The 19,804-nt window shown below is 39.6% G+C and overlaps 1 protein-coding gene across 1 annotated transcript; it reads left to right on the top strand.

The window, feature by feature from the left end:
* The first annotated feature begins 47 nt into the window (after positions 1-47).
* On the top strand, positions 48-19,780 carry LOC144464373 (uncharacterized). Its single transcript, XM_078171101.1, has 6 exons — positions 48-1,586; positions 1,812-2,094; positions 9,334-9,484; positions 16,297-16,400; positions 16,500-16,527; positions 19,259-19,780. Exons 2-6 carry the CDS (start codon positions 1,880-1,882, stop codon positions 19,271-19,273), a joined length of 513 nt encoding a protein of 170 aa, XP_078027227.1. The 5' UTR covers positions 48-1,586; positions 1,812-1,879; the 3' UTR covers positions 19,274-19,780.
* The last annotated feature ends 24 nt before the right edge of the window (positions 19,781-19,804 follow it).

Genomic DNA, 19,804 nt, shown 5'->3' with positions numbered 1-19,804 from the left:
TAGTCGAAGCACTGGAGCTCTGTGATTGGCTGTTTGTTGGTGAGACGCATACTGGGAGTTGTAGTTCATTTTAAGGAAAAAGAAAATCTGAAACATGTAATGTGACATTGTGACACCGCCACAAAGGTGAGGGGAGAGTCATGCTACATCAGATTGCTCAAGGGTTTAAAAAAAACAACAGACTAGCCTTCTAATATAATCTGTTGTGTGTCTTCCAGTGTCCTCCCCTCACCCCTGCTCTAATCTTGTTCCTCCTGGGAGTTAACTGTGTTCAGGTGTGTTTGCACCCAGGTGAAGGGGCGTGGCAGGGAATTGTTTGGGGAGGGTTCTTTTTTAATTTCGTGTGGGAAAGAGGAAGGGGAACAGAGTTGCGGTGGTGACAGCCTGCCTTGGATGAAGTTTTCTACGTCCCATGTTTTTGGTGTTTCCTCGAGAGTGTTTCTGTGGAGGACCAGAAAGAAACAGACCCATCCTCTGAGTAGGACCAGATTGTTTTTGTTTATTCCACCCTGGTGAGTGTGATCCCTCTTTTTCCTCAACATTTTTCATTTTTGGCAATGCATTGTTTTTTCCTGGAGCCTGTTTTTTCATTTTTAAGCAATCAGACAATGGACTCTCCTTTTGCACTGGGATTTACTTGGATGAGGACAATTATTATTAAAGGGGACATTGTGCCGAATATCTTTTTGTGTTTTTCAACTTTTTTTTTTTTGTATGTGTTTTCATTTGGGGTGGGGCGCATGATAAAAATAAATCACCCTTGAGTATATTTATCTATCTATGTTTATCTGCTGGAGTCAGTAAGGGTCCGGGGTCAGGCCCATTATTTTGCCTCCCTCTACTAACCAAGGTCAAGCTTTAACTGTAGCATCCGAATTCAAATTATGACAAGGCTTTAAAGGTAAGCTGTGATTGTTAGAATATCAATATTTAATAATCACCTGATCAGTTTATTTAACTGAGTTTATAACCAGCATTGATCAGTAACCTTAATCAGTTATTGTTCAATAAGCTTTATTTGTTACTGATCTGTAACATTTATCAATTATTGATCAGCTCTCTGCACTGACAATTTAAACAAAATATTATCATGTAAATGAAACTTATTATTTTTATTCCTGATGACCTTTGACCTTCAGCAGTCAGATGACCTGCTCAGACATGATTGGACAGTTCAGTGTATCCTGGAGGACAGATTTCAATTATCAATAACTTTATTTATATTGATTATCCTGTTCCTGATCCTGGATCTGATCCTGGACCTGATCCTGTATACTTCTGAATTAATCAGTAATCTTCCTGTTCATCCGAAGCTTCAGTATTTAAAATGATCCAGTCAGACTTAATTGATTATTGACTGATTTCCTGTTGATTTGTGTATCAGTGACTAACTCCTGATTTTATTTCTGACCTCAGATCTCCACTGAAAACATTTGGTCATTAAAGGGTTAAAGAAGTTTCCTCTGTTGTCAAGGAGACATCCTGAAGTCAGGGAGTGTTTCCACCTGGAGGACAGGTGAGGCTAGTCTACAGGTGAGGCTCAGACCAGCAGCAAACTCAGACTCAGGAGGATCGAATTCACTCAGGTACTCTGACACACATTTAACATCATATATCAAATACACACACACACACACAAAGGATCATGTCTATAAACGTGTGTGTGTGTGTGTGTGTGTGTGTGTGTAATTCTGTCACAACGATGTCTTTAAATGTTTCAAACAGTAACCTGTTAAAAACTAATTTATACTGACGTCATTGTCAGATACTGAGTCTGTTTCCTTTGAGATCATGTAGCTTATGTTCTGCAGGTTCTGATGTACTCCTGGTGTTTGCTGGTTCCAAGTTCTGATCCAGGTTGTGACCCAGGACCGGCAGGATGTCAACTGACAGACAGAAACACTTTACAGAGACCAGAACTGGACCTGGTCCATGTCCTGTTTCCGGTCCTGCAGGTCAGATTCTGTCCACCATCGACTCAGACGCTCTGCTGACTGCTGCCTCACCTGATGAAGAGGAGGATGAAGGTCTGAGGGAAAGAAAGATGAAGATGAAAAACAGCAGCAGCTGTGTTTTACTGGAGAGACACCGCAGGTACTGACTATTTCTTGGAGTGTTATTTTAAAGTCTTATACCTAAGGAGAAGCCCCGCCTCCCACCACATGACATGAGGCTCATTCAAGATGGGCCAGGCCTGCGCAGATTTGATCACCGGAGATCAGTGCACAATGCATGCTGGTTAGTTTGGTGTCCGACTTCATCCGGACTTGCTCTGACGTATTACAAAAGTGGATGGCAATAAAATGGCAAGAGCAAGGCGGCTGCAGTTTTTAGAGCCAGGCGCTGCAGCTGCTCTCCTCTGACTTCACCTCCTGGCTCTCACCTGATCTAACAACTGATTGGTTCAGATGTCGACTCAACAAGATGATACTTTAGATAAACTTTTATTTTTTGTTGAATTTCAGAGATTTAAATTTAATTTTTTAAAGATATTTTCTAGGGCATTCTGCCTTTATTGGACAGGACAGGCAAGCGTGAAGGGGGGACAGAGAGAGGGGGGATGACATGCAGCAAAGGGCCACAGCCCCGTACATGGGGCGCCAGCTCCACCACTAAGCCACGACGCCCTGACATTTAAATTTAATTTGTCTGATTTGAAGGTTTATTCTGTGAACCGAAAACATGTGGTGTGACTGATGGTGAAGTTTAGTTGTCAGAGACAAAATACATTCATCATAAATTATACAGAGTCTACTGTGTATTAAACTATACAGTCTACTGAATATTAAACTATACAGTCTACTGGATATTAAACTATACAGTCTACTGAATATTAAACTATACAGTCTACTGAATATTAAACTATAGTCTACTGAATATTAAACAATACAGTCTACTTTAAACAATACAGTCTACTGTACATTAAACTATACAGTCTACTGTACATTAAACTATACAGTCTACTGTATATTAAACTATACAGTCTACTGGATATTAAACTATACAGTGTACTGAATATTAAACTGTACAGTCTACTGAATATTAAACAATAGTCTACTGAATATTAAACTATAGTCTACTGAATATTAAACTATACAGTCTACTGTGTATTAAACTATACAGTCTACTGAATATTAAACAATACAGTCTACTGAATATTAAACAATACAGTCTACTGTACATTAAACTGTACAGTCTACTGTATATTAAACTATACAGTCTACTGTACATTAAACTATACAGTCTACTGTATATTAAACTATACAGTCTACTGTATATTAACTACTGTACATTAAACTATACAGTCTACTGAATATGAAACTATGCAGTCTACTGTATATTAACTACTGTACATTAAACTATACAGTCTACTGTATATTAAACTATACAGTCTACTGTATATTAACTACTGTACATTAAACTATACAGTCTACTGTACATTAAACTATACAGTCTACTGTATATTAAACTATACAGTCTACTGTATATTAACTACTGTACATTAAACTATACAGTCTACTGAATATGAAACTATACAGTCTACTGTATATTAACTACTGTACATTAAACTATACAGTCTACTGTATATTAAACTATACAGTCTACTGTATATTAACTACTGTGCATTAAACTATACAGTCTACTGTACATTAAACTATACAGTCTACTGTATATTAAACTATACAGTCTACTGTATATTAACTACTGTACATTAAACTATACAGTCTACTGAATATGAAACTATATAGTCTACTGTATATTAACTACTGTACATTAAACTATACAGTCTACTGAATATGAAACTATGCAGTCTACTGTATATTAACTACTGTACATTAAACTATACAGTCTACTGAATAGTAAACTATACAGTCTACTGAATATTAAACAATACAGTCTAGTGTACATTAAACTATACAGTCTACTGTACATTAAACTATACAGTGTACTGTACATTAAACAATTCAGTCTACTGAATATTAAACTATACCGTCTACTTTACATTAAACTATACAGTGTACTGTATATTAAACTATAAAGTCTATTGTACATTAAACTATACAGTCTGCTTTACATTAAACTATACAGTCTACTGTACATGAAACTATACAGTCTACTGAATATTAAACTATACAGTCTACTGTACATTAAACTATACAGTGTACTGTACATTAAACAATACAGTCTACTGAATATTAAACTATACAGTCTACTGTATATTAAACTATACAGTCTACTGGATATTAAACTATACAGTGTACTGAATATTAAACTGTACAGTCTACTGAATATTAAACAATAGTCTACTGAATATTAAACTATAGTCTACTGAATATTAAACTATACAGTCTACTGTGTATTAAACTATACAGTCTACTGAATATTAAACAATACAGTCTACTGTACATTAAACTGTACAGTCTACTGGATATTAAACAATAGTCTACTGAATATTAAACTATACAGTCTACTGAATATTAAACAATAGTCTACTGAATATTAAACTATACAGTCTACTGTATATTAAACTATACAGTCTACTGTACATTAAACTATACAGTCTACTGTATATTAAACTATACAGTCTACTGTATATTAACTACTGTACATTAAACTATACAGTCTACTGAATATGAAACTATGCAGTCTACTGTATATTAACTACTGTACATTAAACTATACAGTCTACTGTATATTAAACTATACAGTCTACTGTATATTAACTACTGTACATTAAACTATACAGTCTACTGTACATTAAACTATACAGTCTACTGTATATTAAACTATACAGTCTACTGTATATTAACTACTGTACATTAAACTATACAGTCTACTGAATATGAAACTATGCAGTCTACTGTATATTAACTACTGTACATTAAACTATACAGTCTACTGAATAGTAAACTATACAGTCTACTGAATATTAAACAATACAGTCTAGTGTACATTAAACTATACAGTCTACTGTACATTAAACTATACAGTGTACTGTACATTAAACAATTCAGTCTACTGAATATTAAACTATACCGTCTACTTTACATTAAACTATACAGTGTACTGTACATTAAACTATACAGTCTACTGAATATTAAACTATACAGTCTACTGTACATTAAACTATACAGTGTACTGTACATTAAACTATACAGTCTACTGAATATTAAACAATAGTCTACTGTACATTAAACTATACAGTGTACTGTACATTAAACTATACAGTCTACTGAATATTAAACAATACAGTCGACTTTACATTAAACTATACAGTCTACTGTACATTAAACAATACAGTCGACTTTACATTAAACTATACAGTCCACTGAATATTAAACAATACAGTCGACTTTACATTAAACTATACAGTCCACTGAATATTAAACAATACAGTCGACTTTACATTAAACTGTACAGTCTACTGTACATTAAACTATACAGTCTGCTTTACATTAAACTATACAGTCTACTGTACATGAAACTATACAGTCTGCTTTACATTAAACTATACAGTCTACTGTACATGAAACTATACAGTCTACTGAATATTAAACTATACAGTCTACTGTACATGAAACTATACAGTCTACTGTATATTAAACTATACAGTTTACTGTACATTAAACTATACAGTGTACTGTACATTAAACAATACAGTCTACTGAATATTAAACTATACAGTCTACTGTACATTAAACTATACAGTCTACTGAATATTAAATTATACAGTCTACTGTACATTAAACTATACAGTCTACTGTACATTAAACAATACAGTCTACTGAATATTAAACTATACAGTCTACTTTACATTAAACTATACAGTGTACTGTACATTAAACAATACAGTCTACTGAATATTAAACTATATAGTCTACTGTACATTAAACTATACAGTCTACTGAATATTAAACTATACAGTCTACTGTACATTAAACTATACAGTGTACTGTACATTAAACTATACAGTCTACTGAATATTAAACTATACAGTCTACTGTACATTAAACTATACAGTCTACTGAATATTAAACTATACAGTCTACTGTACATTAAACTATACAGTGTACTGTACATTAAACTATACAGTCTACTGAATATTAAACAATAGTCTACTGTACATTAAACTATACAGTGTACTGTACATTAAACTATACAGTCTACTGAAACTATACAGTCTACTGAATATTAAACAATACAGTCGACTTTACATTAAACTATACAGTCTACTGTATATTAAACAATACAGTCGACTTTACATTAAACTATACAGTCTACTGAATATTAAACAATACAGTCGACTTTACATTAAACTGTACAGTCTACTGTACATTAAACTATACAGTCTACTGTATATTAAACTATAAAGTCTATTGTACATTAAACTATACAGTCTGCTTTACATTAAACTATACAGTCTACTGTACATGAAACTATACAGTCTACTGAATATTAAACTATACAGTCTACTGTACATGAAACTATACAGTCTACTGTATATTAAACTATACAGTCTACTGTATATTAAACTATACAGTCTACTGAATATTAAACTATACAGTCTACTGTACATGAAACTATACAGTCTACTGTATATTAAACTATACAGTCTACTGTATATTAAACTATACAGTCTACTGTACATTAAACTATACAGTCTACTGAATATTAAACTATACAGTCTACTGTACATTAAACTATACAGTCTACTGTACATTAAACTATACAGTCTATTGAATATTAAACTATATAGTCTACTGTACATTAAACTATACAGTCTACTGAATATTAAACTATACAGTCTACTGTACATTAAACTATACAGTCTACTGAATATTTAACTATACAGTCTACTGAATATTAACTACTGAATATTAAACTATACAGTCTACTGAATGTTACTGAATATTAAACTTTACAGTGTACTGAATATTGCTAAATATTAAACTACACAGTCTACTGTATATTAACATGGGACAGTTTTAATTAATTATTGAAGTATTTAACATCACAGCGACTGGTGGTCAGTGGGATGTGACGATTCTTAAACTAACATCCGTATAGATGTGAAGCTCTGACTGTTTCTGACTGATGCTTAATGAAAGCTGTTGTCTTGTATAAAATATGAAGCTTACAGTCAGACACAGTGTGTTTCGCCTGTGTAGTTGAGGCGACAGGTCAAACTGGTATGATGTTGATTTACAGGAGAGTTCATGTAAAATGGAGGTTGATCCCAGTGGCAGCTCATGACAAATTTCTCAGCGGGGGCAATTGTTGTGATGATGGCTGAGGTAACCCGTTCAATGGGTAAATTTGAATTAATTTGGCTCTGCAATGACTGAACAATCCACTGTGGTCATCAACAGACTAATTTTCATCAGTTTGCCCACACAAATACCTTTGAATGTAAACAGAGACCTGTTTTACCATTAATCAAATAAAACTGAGTAAGGTATTCACTGAGTCACTGTGAGTCTTAATCAGAAAACATTTTATTATAGCTAAGTGGAAATTAATTTTGTGTTCTGATTAAAGAAATAAATGCAGGCATACCCTACAACTTAATACAATGCACATCACATAGTATCACTGCTCTTTGACCTGACCTGAACATTTTTTGTTGTTGTTTTTCAGTTTCAGTTATATATTGGGGGGACATTTTGGATAGTGGGGGGGTGGACATGTCCCCCTCAATGTATATGGTGACTACTGCCCTGTCAGCATGCATAATTAGGCTGCAGTTGTCTGGGTGCGCAAAGGTGAAGTGGCTGGTCTTGTCATACAAAGTTTGATGGAGTGTCAACTGGACAATATGAAGATGTTTGCATCTTCCTCACTATATGAAGTGACTGATAACAGGATCTGTATAATGGATTGTAATGAAATTCGTCAGGTTTTCATTTTGATCTATACTTATAGCGTGATGGGATGGCAGCACAATGATGTGTGTGGTATCACATGAAAGCTCTGCTCCTGCGCTTTCATGTGATGTGTGTGGCATTTCGGTGTGACCCTGCATTTGCGAGTAATCTATCCAGGAGTAATGTGTGTGCAGAGCTGTATGAAAGCTTTGTTATACATAATTTTAGTGTAACTTTATCATTTTTTTTCACTGTGAAAACATTGGACTACCGACAAGTGTCCGACAAAGCTGCAGTTCCACTGTTTCATGTGATATGAGTGGCTTCTCGCTAACGGTCACGGAGAAAATCTATAGAGAGGAACGAACAGGTGTGAATTTGGACGCACTATGTGTCGCTCCTTTTTAACCTATATGGTAAAAAAGCCTCTTGGATCGGCTGGAAACGTTAGTCATGTTGGTCTTGAATGTGACCGCTGTGCAGTGGCGCTGCCTCATGTGATGTCGGAATAATTGGAAAAATGAGTTTCCGACCGTAAAGCAATATTTCAGTGGAAACGGTTGACGACAAGCTTTTTGAACATTTTGAGTAATAAAATACAACACGTGTGCTTTGTAATGTCCATGATGTCTCCACATTACCACCTAAACACTCATGAACACACAATGAAGTAAGAACGACTTCCCAACATGGGAAATCGGACCATACGAGGAGCACGTGAATGATACTTGGTGGTTTATGTATGACGAAAACACGTTGGGGCAAGCCCTCCCGGAACCCATAGAGATTGAATTGGAGTGCCTGCATTTAGAAAAAAAAAACATTTTACATGGAAGTCTATGAGAGTGAATCGGGGCGATTTCCAGCCAGGCCGATATCGCCCCAGAGGGCTGGAATGTGACTTCACACTGCCTCTGATTGGATATTCAGGGGCTGGATGAGCTGTTTCAAGTGAAAATGATCAGAATAATTAAAAGTGTTTATATATGACAATAATGATGATGATGATAATCATACATTTATTATCATCTTTCTTTTCTTTTGTGGCTTGAGGAGGGGTGGCGCCCTATCGCCCTCTATTGGCCAGCCGCCCCTGGTTGAACCATGAACATAAATTACAGATCATCTGTAAAACATTCAAACAAATTAATCTCTCATAATTTAAACAATTGGAGACTGAGAACAATCTTGTATATAAGTCTGACGATATTTTAATAAGTTGACAGGATGTAAGTGTCTCTGTGACTTCCTGTACAGACTGAAGGCTGCTGGAAACTGTCAGGAAACTGTCCGACTCGACTGCAGCTCTTTGTCACCGCCTCCTGCTGCAGCCCCCTGATCTTGTCCACTGTCCAGGCGAGGCGCAGTTCATCTCGAACGAGCTTAGTGTTAATGTGATCACATGATCAGGAGGCTGTCGGAAAGGGGCGGGGCTTCCCCTCACATGACTTTTACTCATCTCTGACAGGAAACGCATCACTCAGAGCTGCAGCACACTTCGACAGCTATTACCCATGATCCCCTGCAGACGTGTTGACATGGTGACAGTGCTGGACACAACAGTGGCTTTCCTGGAGAAGGTCCAGGAATTAGTCCCTGCGGAAGACCAGCGCATACAGGTAATCCAAACCTCAACATACAGATACAACACCATGAAATAGTCCCAGCCCAACATACAGATACACCATAAAATAGTCCCAGCCCCAACATACAGATACATCACCATGAATTAGTCCCCGCCCCAACATACAGATACACTATGAATTAGTCCCCGCCCAAACATACAGATACACCATGAAATAGTCCCAGCCCAACATACAGATACAACACCATGAAATAGGCCCAGCCCAACATACAGATACAACCACATGAAATAGGCCCAGCCCAACATACAGATACACCAGGAAATAGTCCCAGCTCAACATACAGATACAACACCACATAAAGTAGGCCCAGCCCAACATACAGACACACCATGAAATAGTCCCGGCTCAACATACAGATACAACACCATGAAATAGTCCCAGTCCAACATCCAGATACATCACCATGAAATAGTCCCAGCCCAACATACAGATACACCATAAAATAGTCCCAGCCCAACATACAGATACATCACCATGAAATAGTCCCAGCCCAACATACAGATACATCACCATGAAATAGTCCCAGCCCCAACATACAGATACAACACCATGAAATAGTCCCAGCCCAACATACAGATACACTATGAATTAGTCCCAGCCCCAACATACAGATACATTACCATGAATTAGTCCCCGCCCCAACATACAGATACACTATGAATTAGTCCCTGCCCCAACATACAAATACACCATGAAATAGTCCCAGCCCAACATACAGATACAACACCATGAAATAGTCCCAGCCCAACATACAGATACACCATAAAATAGTCCCAGCCCAACATACAGATACATCACCATGAAATAGTCCCAGCCCAACATACAGATACAACACCATGAAATAGTCCCAGCCCAACATACAGATACATCACCATAAAATAGTCCCAGCCCCAACATACAGATACAACACCATGAAATAGTCCCAGCCCAACATACAGATATACCATAAAATAGTCCCAGCCCCAACATACAGATACATCACCATGAATTAGTCCCCGCCCCAACATACAGATACACTATGAATTAGTCCCCGCCCCAACATACAGATACACCATGAAATAGTCCCAGCCCAACATACAGATACATCACCATGAAATAGTCCCAGCCCAACATACAGATACAACACCATGAAATAGTCCCAGCCCAACATACAGATACAACACCATGAATAGTCCCAGCTCAACATACAGATACATCACCATGAATTAGTCCCCGCCCCAACATACAGATACAACACCATAGGCCCGTTTCCACTGAAGAAGTTCCTGGTAGTATTTGGGGGGCAGGAACTACTACAGGAACGTCCTCTCGCTCGGCCCTCTCAACCGCCGTGTCTCCACTGAGAGAGCAGAGTAGGAGGAAGGTTCCTGTAAAGTTACGGGCTCTGGATGTGACGTAATCGTTGCGCGACCATTTTGACCGGGGCGACGTAGGGACGTGTTAGCTGTTAGCTGATAGCGGTATTTGTAATAACTCAGTAAATGGCCTGTGAAAAATTTTGTTTTTCCAGCGGATGTCTTAGTTACAACGTGATTGAGCTAACTGGAGTAGTTTCATGTCGTATCCAACAACGGGAGGCTTCTAACAGATGCTGTTGTGAGCTGTCCCTGTCAGCTGCAGCCACTACTGATGCTTTCTAGACATCGTGATTTCCCATAACTGAATAAATACCACACATAGCAACACAAAACTGCTTTGCTAGCTCAATCATGTTGTAACTAAGATATCCGCTGGAAAAAATATTTTTTTCACGGGCCATTTAGTGAGTTTTTTTTACATGGCGGCGGAAGCTATATGAACGAGCTAACCCTCGTCTGCTGAGTTTTAAAAATGCCGGCTATTTTGTAGCTTTCTGTTCACGTCACATCCCTCCTTGAGTATATCCAATCAGCACCAAGTAATCCCCAAGCCCCAGCCAGGAGTCTTTCGGGGCCGTTCTGAGTACCTACCCCGAGGCAAGGACTTGTTTAGCCCCTGTAAAAGTTCCGGAACTCTGTCCTTAGGGGGTGGTTCCTGCGGTGGAGACACGCACCAATGGCCCCGGCCCCGTAAAATTACCCCGAAGTTCCTGCGGTGGAAACGGGCCTCATGAAATAGTCCCAGCTCAACATACAGATACATCACCATGAATTAGTCCCCGCCCCAACATACAGATACACCATGAATTAGTCCCCGCCCCAACATACAGATACACCATGAATTAGTCCCCGCCCCAACATACAGATACATCACCATGAAATAGTCCAAGCCCCAACATACAGATACATCACCATGAATTAGTCCCAGCCCCAACATACAGATACACCATGAAATAGTCCCAGCCCAACATACAGATACAACACCATGAAATAGTCCCAGCCCAACATACGGATACATCACCATGAATTAGTCCCCTCCCCAACATACAGATACACCATGAATTAGTCCCCGCCCCAACATACAGATACAACACCATGAAATAGTCCCAGCCCAACATACAGATACAACACCATGAAATAGTCCCAGCCCCAACATACGGATACATCACCATGAATTAGTCCCAGCCCCAACATACAGATACATCACCATGAAATAGTCCCAGCCCAACATACAGATACAACACCATGAAATAGTCCCAGCCCAACATACGGATACAACCCCTGTTCCCTCTAAGCTGTTTAACTGCGCAATTGCGCACTGCTCCACAACTCTTTGCGCAGATGGCAAAAAAGTTACACGCTCAAATATCCTCGACCAGTTTTTACTGTTTTTATTTATTTAGTTTTTTTCTCGTATGCGCTGTCTTGTGACTTGAACAGTAAATACATTCTCCACTGTGGGCGTTTGTCTGTGCAGTGAGTGACAGATGACAGTGAACTGTCAGTCAGTGATGATTAAAATTCAGATTCAGATTCAGAATACTTTATTAATCCCCAGGGGGAAATTGTTTAAAAAAAAACATGCCCACCAGGCGCTGCCTAGTCAATATCTGCAACGGTTGTTTAGCTTGATGGCCAATCAATGGCATTATGTTGGGTATTCGCTGCTGTTGTATTTGTTGTTAGCCGTTAGCCATAGCATCGTAGCTATGGCTAAATGTGTGAGCTGTGGCGCTTCGTCCTCTGGAAATCTAAAGAAAAAACACATGTCGTTTAAGGTGGAGTGGCTGTTGCAGTACATATAAACAGACGAGCAAACGCACCGGTGAAACTCAGCGATATTTTTTCTTTTTCAAGTGAGAATGGAGTTGTTTGCTAGATGTGCAAGACGTGAAGCAAAAGTACAAAGCGAGTTTACACACACACACACACAGACACACACAGACACAGACACAGACACACACACACACACACACACACACACACAGAATATGTATGCATAAACACTTACAACATAAGCATATTCATATATTTTTCTGCACTACCTGGCCAGGCCAGCAATATGTTTTGCCAGTAAAAACTTCATCCAGTACAGCACTGTCTGTAGTAGTAGCTTTGCTACAATTTTTGTTTACAATGTATGTTTACATGCACTCATTGCACTGCCTGGCCACTAATATTTTTTGCCAGGAAAATGTTTTCATCCAGTACAGTGGCACTGTCTGTAGTAGTACAACTACAATTTAAGTTTACATTTAGTTTTTGATCTAGCATAATACACTGAACAAAAATATAAACTCAACACTTTTGTTTTTGCTCCCATTTTTCATGAGCTGAACTCAAAGATCTAAAACATTTTCTATACACACAAAAGACCATTTCTTACAAATATTGTTCACAAATCTGTCTAAATCTGTGTTAGTGAGCACTTCTCCTTTGCCGAGATAATCCATCCCACCTCACAGGTGTGGCATATCAAGATGCTGATTAGACAGCATGAATATTGCACAGGTGTGCCTTAGGCTGGCCACAATAAAAGGCCACTCTGAAATGTGCAGTTTTGCTTTATTGGGGGGCTCTGGGGGGGTCAGAAAACCAGTCATTATCTGGTGTGACCACCATTTGCCTCACGCAGTGCAACACATCTCCTTCGCATAGAGTTGATCAGGTTGTTGATTGTGGCCTGTGGAGTGTTGGTCCACTCCTCTTCAATGGCTGTGCGAAGTTGCTGGATATTGGCAGGAACTGGAACACTGTCATATACGTCAATCCAGAGCATCCCAAACATGCTCAGTGGGTTGCGTTTATATTTTTGTTCAATGTACAGTACAGGCCAAAAGTTTGGACACACCTTCTCATTCAATGCGTTTTCTTTATTTTCATGACTATTTACATTGTAGATTCTCACTGAAGGCATCAAAACTATGAATGAACACATGTGGAGTTATGTACTTAACAAAAAAAGGTGAAATAACTGAAAACATGTTTTATATTCTAGTTTCTTCAAAATAGCCACCCTTTGCTCTGATTACTGCTTTGCACACTCTTGGCATTCTCTCCATGAGCTTCAAGAGGTAGTCACCTGAAATGGTTTTCCAACAGTCTTGAAGGAGTTCCCAGAGGTGTTTAGCACTTGTTGGCCCCTTTGCCTTCACTCTGCGGTCCAGCTCACCCCAAACCATCTCGATTGGGTTCAGGTCCGGTGACTGTGGAGGCCAGGTCATCTGCCGCAGCACTCCATCACTCTCCTTCTTGGTCAAATAGCCCTTACACAGCCTGGAGGTGTGTTTGGGGTCATTGTCCTGTTGAAAAATAAATGATCGTCCAACTAAACGCAAACCGGATGGGATGGCATGTCGCTGCAGGATGCTGTGGTAGCCATGCTGGTTCAGTGTGCCTTCAATTTTGAATAAATCCCCAACAGTGTCACCAGCAAAACACCCCCACACCATCACACCTCCTCCTCCATGCTTCACAGTGGGAACCAGGCATGTGGAATCCATCCGTTCACCTTTTCTGCGTCTCACAAAGACACGGCGGTTGGAACCAAAGATCTCAAATTTGGACTCATCAGACCAAAGCACAGATTTCCACTGGTCTAATGTCCATTCCTTGTGTTTCTTGGCCCAAACAAATCTCTTCTGCTTGTTGCCTCTCCTTAGCAGTGGTTTCCTAGCAGCTATTTGACCATGAAGGCCTGATTGGCGCAGTCTCCTCTTAACAGTTGTTCTAGAGATGGGTCTGCTGCTAGAACTCTGTGTGGCATTCATCTGGTCTCTGATCTGAGCTGCTGTTAACTTGCCATTTCTGAGGCTGGTGACTTGGATGAACTTATCCTCAGAAGCAGAGGTGACTCTTGGTCTTCCTTTCCTGGGTCGGTCCTCATGTGTGCCAGTTTGGTTGTAGCGCTTGATGGTTTTTGCGACTCCACTTGGGGACACATTTAAAGTTTTTGCAATTTTCCGGACTGACTGACCTTCATTTCTTAAAGTAATGATGGCCACTCGTCTTTCTTTAGTTAGCTGATTGGTTCTTGCCATAATATGAATTTTAACAGTTGTCCAATAGGGCTGTCGGCTGTGTATTAACCTGACTTCTGCACAACACAACTGATGGTCCCAACCCCATTGATAAAGCAAGAAATTCCACTAATTAACCCTGATAAGGCACACCTGTGAAGTGGAAACCATTTCAGGTGACTACCTCTTGAAGCTCATGGAGAGAATGCCAAGAGTGTGCAAAGCAGTAATCAGAGCAAAGGGTGGCTATTTTGAAGAAACTAGAATATAAAACATGTTTTCAGTTATTTCACCTTTTTTTGTTAAGTACATAACTCCACGTGTGTTCATTCATAGTTTTGATGCCTTCAGTGAGAATCTACAATGTAAATAGTCATGAAAATAAAGAAAATGCATTGAATGAGAAGGTGTGTCCAAACTTTTGGCCTGTACTGTATATTTGTTGCAGTTTAGAGGCCTGAAGTAGTTGGCAATTACTATTAAAGAGTGTTACTTATTTTGTAATCGAAAGAGTTGTTTGCTCTTTGTGTTGCCATCGCTCTTAAATGATTGTGTATTGTCTCCAAGTAACTTTTATGGAGCACATTTTTCTCTTAATTGTTCACATTATGGCAATAAATGCAAAATCTATTTTGCCAAAACAATATTCTATTATTGTTAATTGTAACTGACCTGGATATTCAGTAGTCCATGTTGTTAAAATAAGCTTATTATTAATCTTTATTGTAATATTCACACTGTCCTCTACCTGCTCAGGTACTCTGTACTCTACCTGCGCAGGTACTCTGTCCTCTACCTGCTCAGGTATTCTGTCCTCTACCTGCTCAGGTACACTGTCCTCTACCTGCTCAGGTACACTGTACTCTACCTGCTCAGGTACACTGTCCTCTACCTGCTCAGGTACTCTGTCCTCTACCTGCTCAGTATTCTGTCCTCTACCTGCTCAGGTACTCTGTCCTCTACCTGCTCAGGTACTCTGTCCTCTACCTGCTCAGGTACACTGTCCTCTACCTGCTCAGGTACACTGTACTCTACCTGCTCAGGTACTCTGTCTTCTACCTGCTCAGGTACACTGTACTCTACCTGCTCAGGTACTCTGTCCTCTACCTGCTCAGGTACACTGTCCTCTACCTGCTCAGGTACACTGTACTCTACCTGCTCAGGTACAGGAGTTTTCAAAATTAGAGGGAACATTGGATACAACACCATGAAATAGTCCCAGCCCAACATACAGATACAACACCATGAAATAGTCCTCTAAGGAAACAGAAAACATGAGCGAACTCAGAGAACCTGTTGGTAGATTCAGATCACCAACGTTACATCTCAGTCCTCCGATGTCGACAGTCTCTGAAGCTTTAGTTCATTATTCTGTCTTTGCGTGTTGTGATGATGATGATGATGTCAGCTGTGTCCTCCTGCTGAGCTTCATGCTGATTGGCTGCGGCGGAGTCAGGAGAACAGGGAGGTTGGACACAAGATGGCTGCCGAGCAGGAGAAGAAGCTCAACAGGTGAGACAGAGATCACCTGTCAGGAGTTTTTGTAAATGTCCCACCTGTGAAGATCTTGTTTTATCTGATCTGATCTGACGGTGTCTCACTGCCTAACAGGACGAGCAGGAGACACACTGATGGACAGGTTCGTAAACACCTCAATAATATTTCTACAATAACTACGTATGAAAACAGTGTGTCTGCTCAGGAACTCTGTCTTTTATCTGTCCTCTACCTGCTCAGGTACTCTGTCCTTTATCTGTCCTCTACCTGCTCAGGTACTCTGTACTCAACCTGCTCAGGTACTCTGTCCTCTACCTGCTCAGGTACACTGTCCTTTACCTGCTCAGGTACGTTGTCCTCTACCTGCTCAGGTACGTTGTCCTCTACCTGCTCAGGTACTCTGTCCTCTACCTGTTCAGGTACGTTGTCCTCTACCTGCTCAGGTACACTGTACTCTACCTGCTGAGGTACTCTGTCCTCTACCTGCTGAATCATCATGTTGATGAGGAGGATAAGGATAACTTAACCCTATGGGCCCTAGGCGTTTTGGGGGTATTTTTACTGCCTTTATTTTTAAGCTCATATGACAGTCATTATAAAGGCTACATACACATGCTATATCTTATTTTTTTCAGGACAATCAGGGCTAACCAGATTTGCCATCATTTCATGTCCTTCTATGTGCCTGTATTTTATAGTAATTTTTATATCAATGAAAAAAAACAAATCTGTATGACTAAATTCTTACATTTTTACATGTATCTCAGCATATCAAGTTGGAAAATGACATATTCTACCATATATGAAGAGGGGAGACTCTCTGGAATCTGGCAATATAAGAACCATGATGGTGGGACATTCTGTAACTTCACAGCTGTCCAACACATGTGGTTTGTGCCAGGCGGACATAATTGCCAGTATTTTTTTTATTATTGCAAGAAATTCCATTGACTCATTCACAAGTCAAAAATGTGTTTTATCTGAAAGAAACATGCAATATTTACATTTAAGAGCATAGAAAAATAGTCAACCAAGTGCAATGATGTCCTCCAAGATAATATTTGTTTTTCAGTTTCAGTTATATATTGGGGGGACATTTTGGGCATTGGTGGGGGGGCACATGTCCCCCTCAATGTATATGGTGACTACGGCCCTGTCAGCATGCATAATTAGGCTGCAGTTGTCTGGGTGCGCAAAGGTGAAGTGCGCTGGTTTTGTCATACAAAGTTTGATGGAGTGTCAACTGGACAATATGGAGATATTTGCATCTTGAAAGCCGGACTACAAATGTGGATAGACAGGGGAAACACACGCAAGCCTAAGACGTGGTAAGATACGATATTCCTCACTATATGAAGTGACTGATAACAAGATCTGTATAATGGATTGTAAAGAAATTCATCAGGTTTTTATTTTGTAGACAATTAAACTGTATTTATAGTGTGATGGGATGACAGCACAATGATGTGTGTGGTATCACTGGAAAGCTCTGCTCCTGCGCTTTCATGTGATATGTGTGGCATTTCTGTGTGAGCCTGCGTTCACGAGTAATCCATCCAAGAGTAATGTGTGTGCAAAGCTGTATGAAAGGTCTGTTATACATAATTTTAGTGTAACTTTATCATATTTTTTTCACTGTGAAAACACTGGACTACCGACAAGCTTGGTCTTGTTGGAAAGCTACGATTCCGCTGTTTCACGTGATATGCGTGGCTTCTCGCTATGATGCATGGTCGCGGAGAAAATCAATGGAGAAGAACAGGTGTGAATTTGGACACACTATGTGTCATTCGGGCCCATAGGGTTAAGTATTTTTCAACCTGGGCCCTATTTCCCCATGTGTATGTGTGCGTATGATTCATAGGTATAACTCATTCTAAAATTGGTTCAGTATTGAGGGAGGCGGATGCAGCCGGCAGCCGCAAAACGAGCCAAAATGGTAATGGGGGCAAATGCATCCCGTATAAGTTTGCGCATTAAAAGTGCTTTTTTTCGCCACTGACCGGTTCAGATCGCCAGTGCTATCTGTGTAGATAGCATACTAAGCGTTTCCTTTACCCTTCACTTCCTCTGGGCTGTGACGTCATCTTGCGAGAGCTTTGCTTGTTGCCGGAAGAAAACAGAGGACCCATGCAGAGTGCCGCTCCGAGTGGCAATGGTTGTCCTGGAGTACAGTTGAGAGTTTTACTGCATTGATTGAAAACAATGGTTCATGTTTGTGCTTATCCGAATTGCAAGAACAGGATGTCGCGCAACATGCCGTACAGCTTTCATAGCCTGCCTTTGTCAGACGGTGAGATGCTGAAGTTGTGGCTAGTTATGCTACATATGGATGCTAACACTCCTCTCCAGACACTGCACCTTGCAGACCATCAGGTCTGCAGTGCTCACTTCTCCCAAGATGACTACTGCCAGCTGAAGAAGAGAAGACATCCAATCCTGAAACACCTCTTCCTCAAGAAAATGGCTGTCCCACGAGTAGAGAGAGGTACAGACAGTGGAGGTAATGTTATATAAACAATGTTCGAAACGCTTAGTATGCTATCTACAGAGATAGCACTGGCGATCTGAACCAGTCAGTGGCGAAAAAAAGCACTTTTAATGTGCAAAATTATACGGGACGCATTTGCCCCTGTTACCGTTTTAGCTGGTTTCGCTGCTGCCGGTTGCATCTGCCTCCCTCAATACTGAACCAATTTTAGAACGAGCTGTACCCATGAATCATACGCACACACACACATGGGGAAATAGGGCCCAGGTTGAAAAATACCTAAGTTATCCTTTAAAGAACTTTAAGCTGAGGATGTTACATGTTAAAGTCATGTTGACATCACTTCCTGTTTAGATTTAAAGTCTCTGTTTTTTTCTTGCAGCTTCCTGTCTCATAACTTTGTGACATCATTCTGCTGGTCACCATGGCAACAGTCCAGTCCGGAGGAGTCAGTTGGTCTGTGATATACGAAGTACTCGGAGAAAGTTCTGTTTAGGGTTTGGGTCTTTTATTTTGAAGGGACTGATTTCCTATAGAGATCAGAGAACAGGAATATGATTTCATCATGATTTTATTTTGTTATTTAGTTTGTACTTCCTGTTTCTGTTTAAATAGAATAAATCGGTTGTACTGATCATTGATCAGTTGCTGTGAGACTCAACATACACACATCTGACAGTCAGCTCATCATCATCGTCATGATTACATTCATGTTAACATTTATGATTATTTACTGTCACACACAACAGGAATCACCTTCCTTTTGTGTGTGTGTGTGTGTGTGTGTGTGTGTATGTATGTATGTATGTATGTATGTGTGTGTGTGAAACGGGTATGATGACGTCACTGCTAACAGTGGTGTAGAGCACGTGATTAATGAGCGAACAGCACCGCCTGCTGGAGAAAGGACAGTGTCAGCTGCCTCTGT

This window comes from Epinephelus lanceolatus, chromosome 9, assembly GCF_041903045.1.
Source record: "Epinephelus lanceolatus isolate andai-2023 chromosome 9, ASM4190304v1, whole genome shotgun sequence".
Lineage (NCBI taxonomy): Eukaryota > Metazoa > Chordata > Actinopteri > Perciformes > Serranidae > Epinephelus > Epinephelus lanceolatus.
Note: the sequence above shows the minus strand (reverse complement) of the source record. Positions and strands in the feature narration are given on the sequence as shown.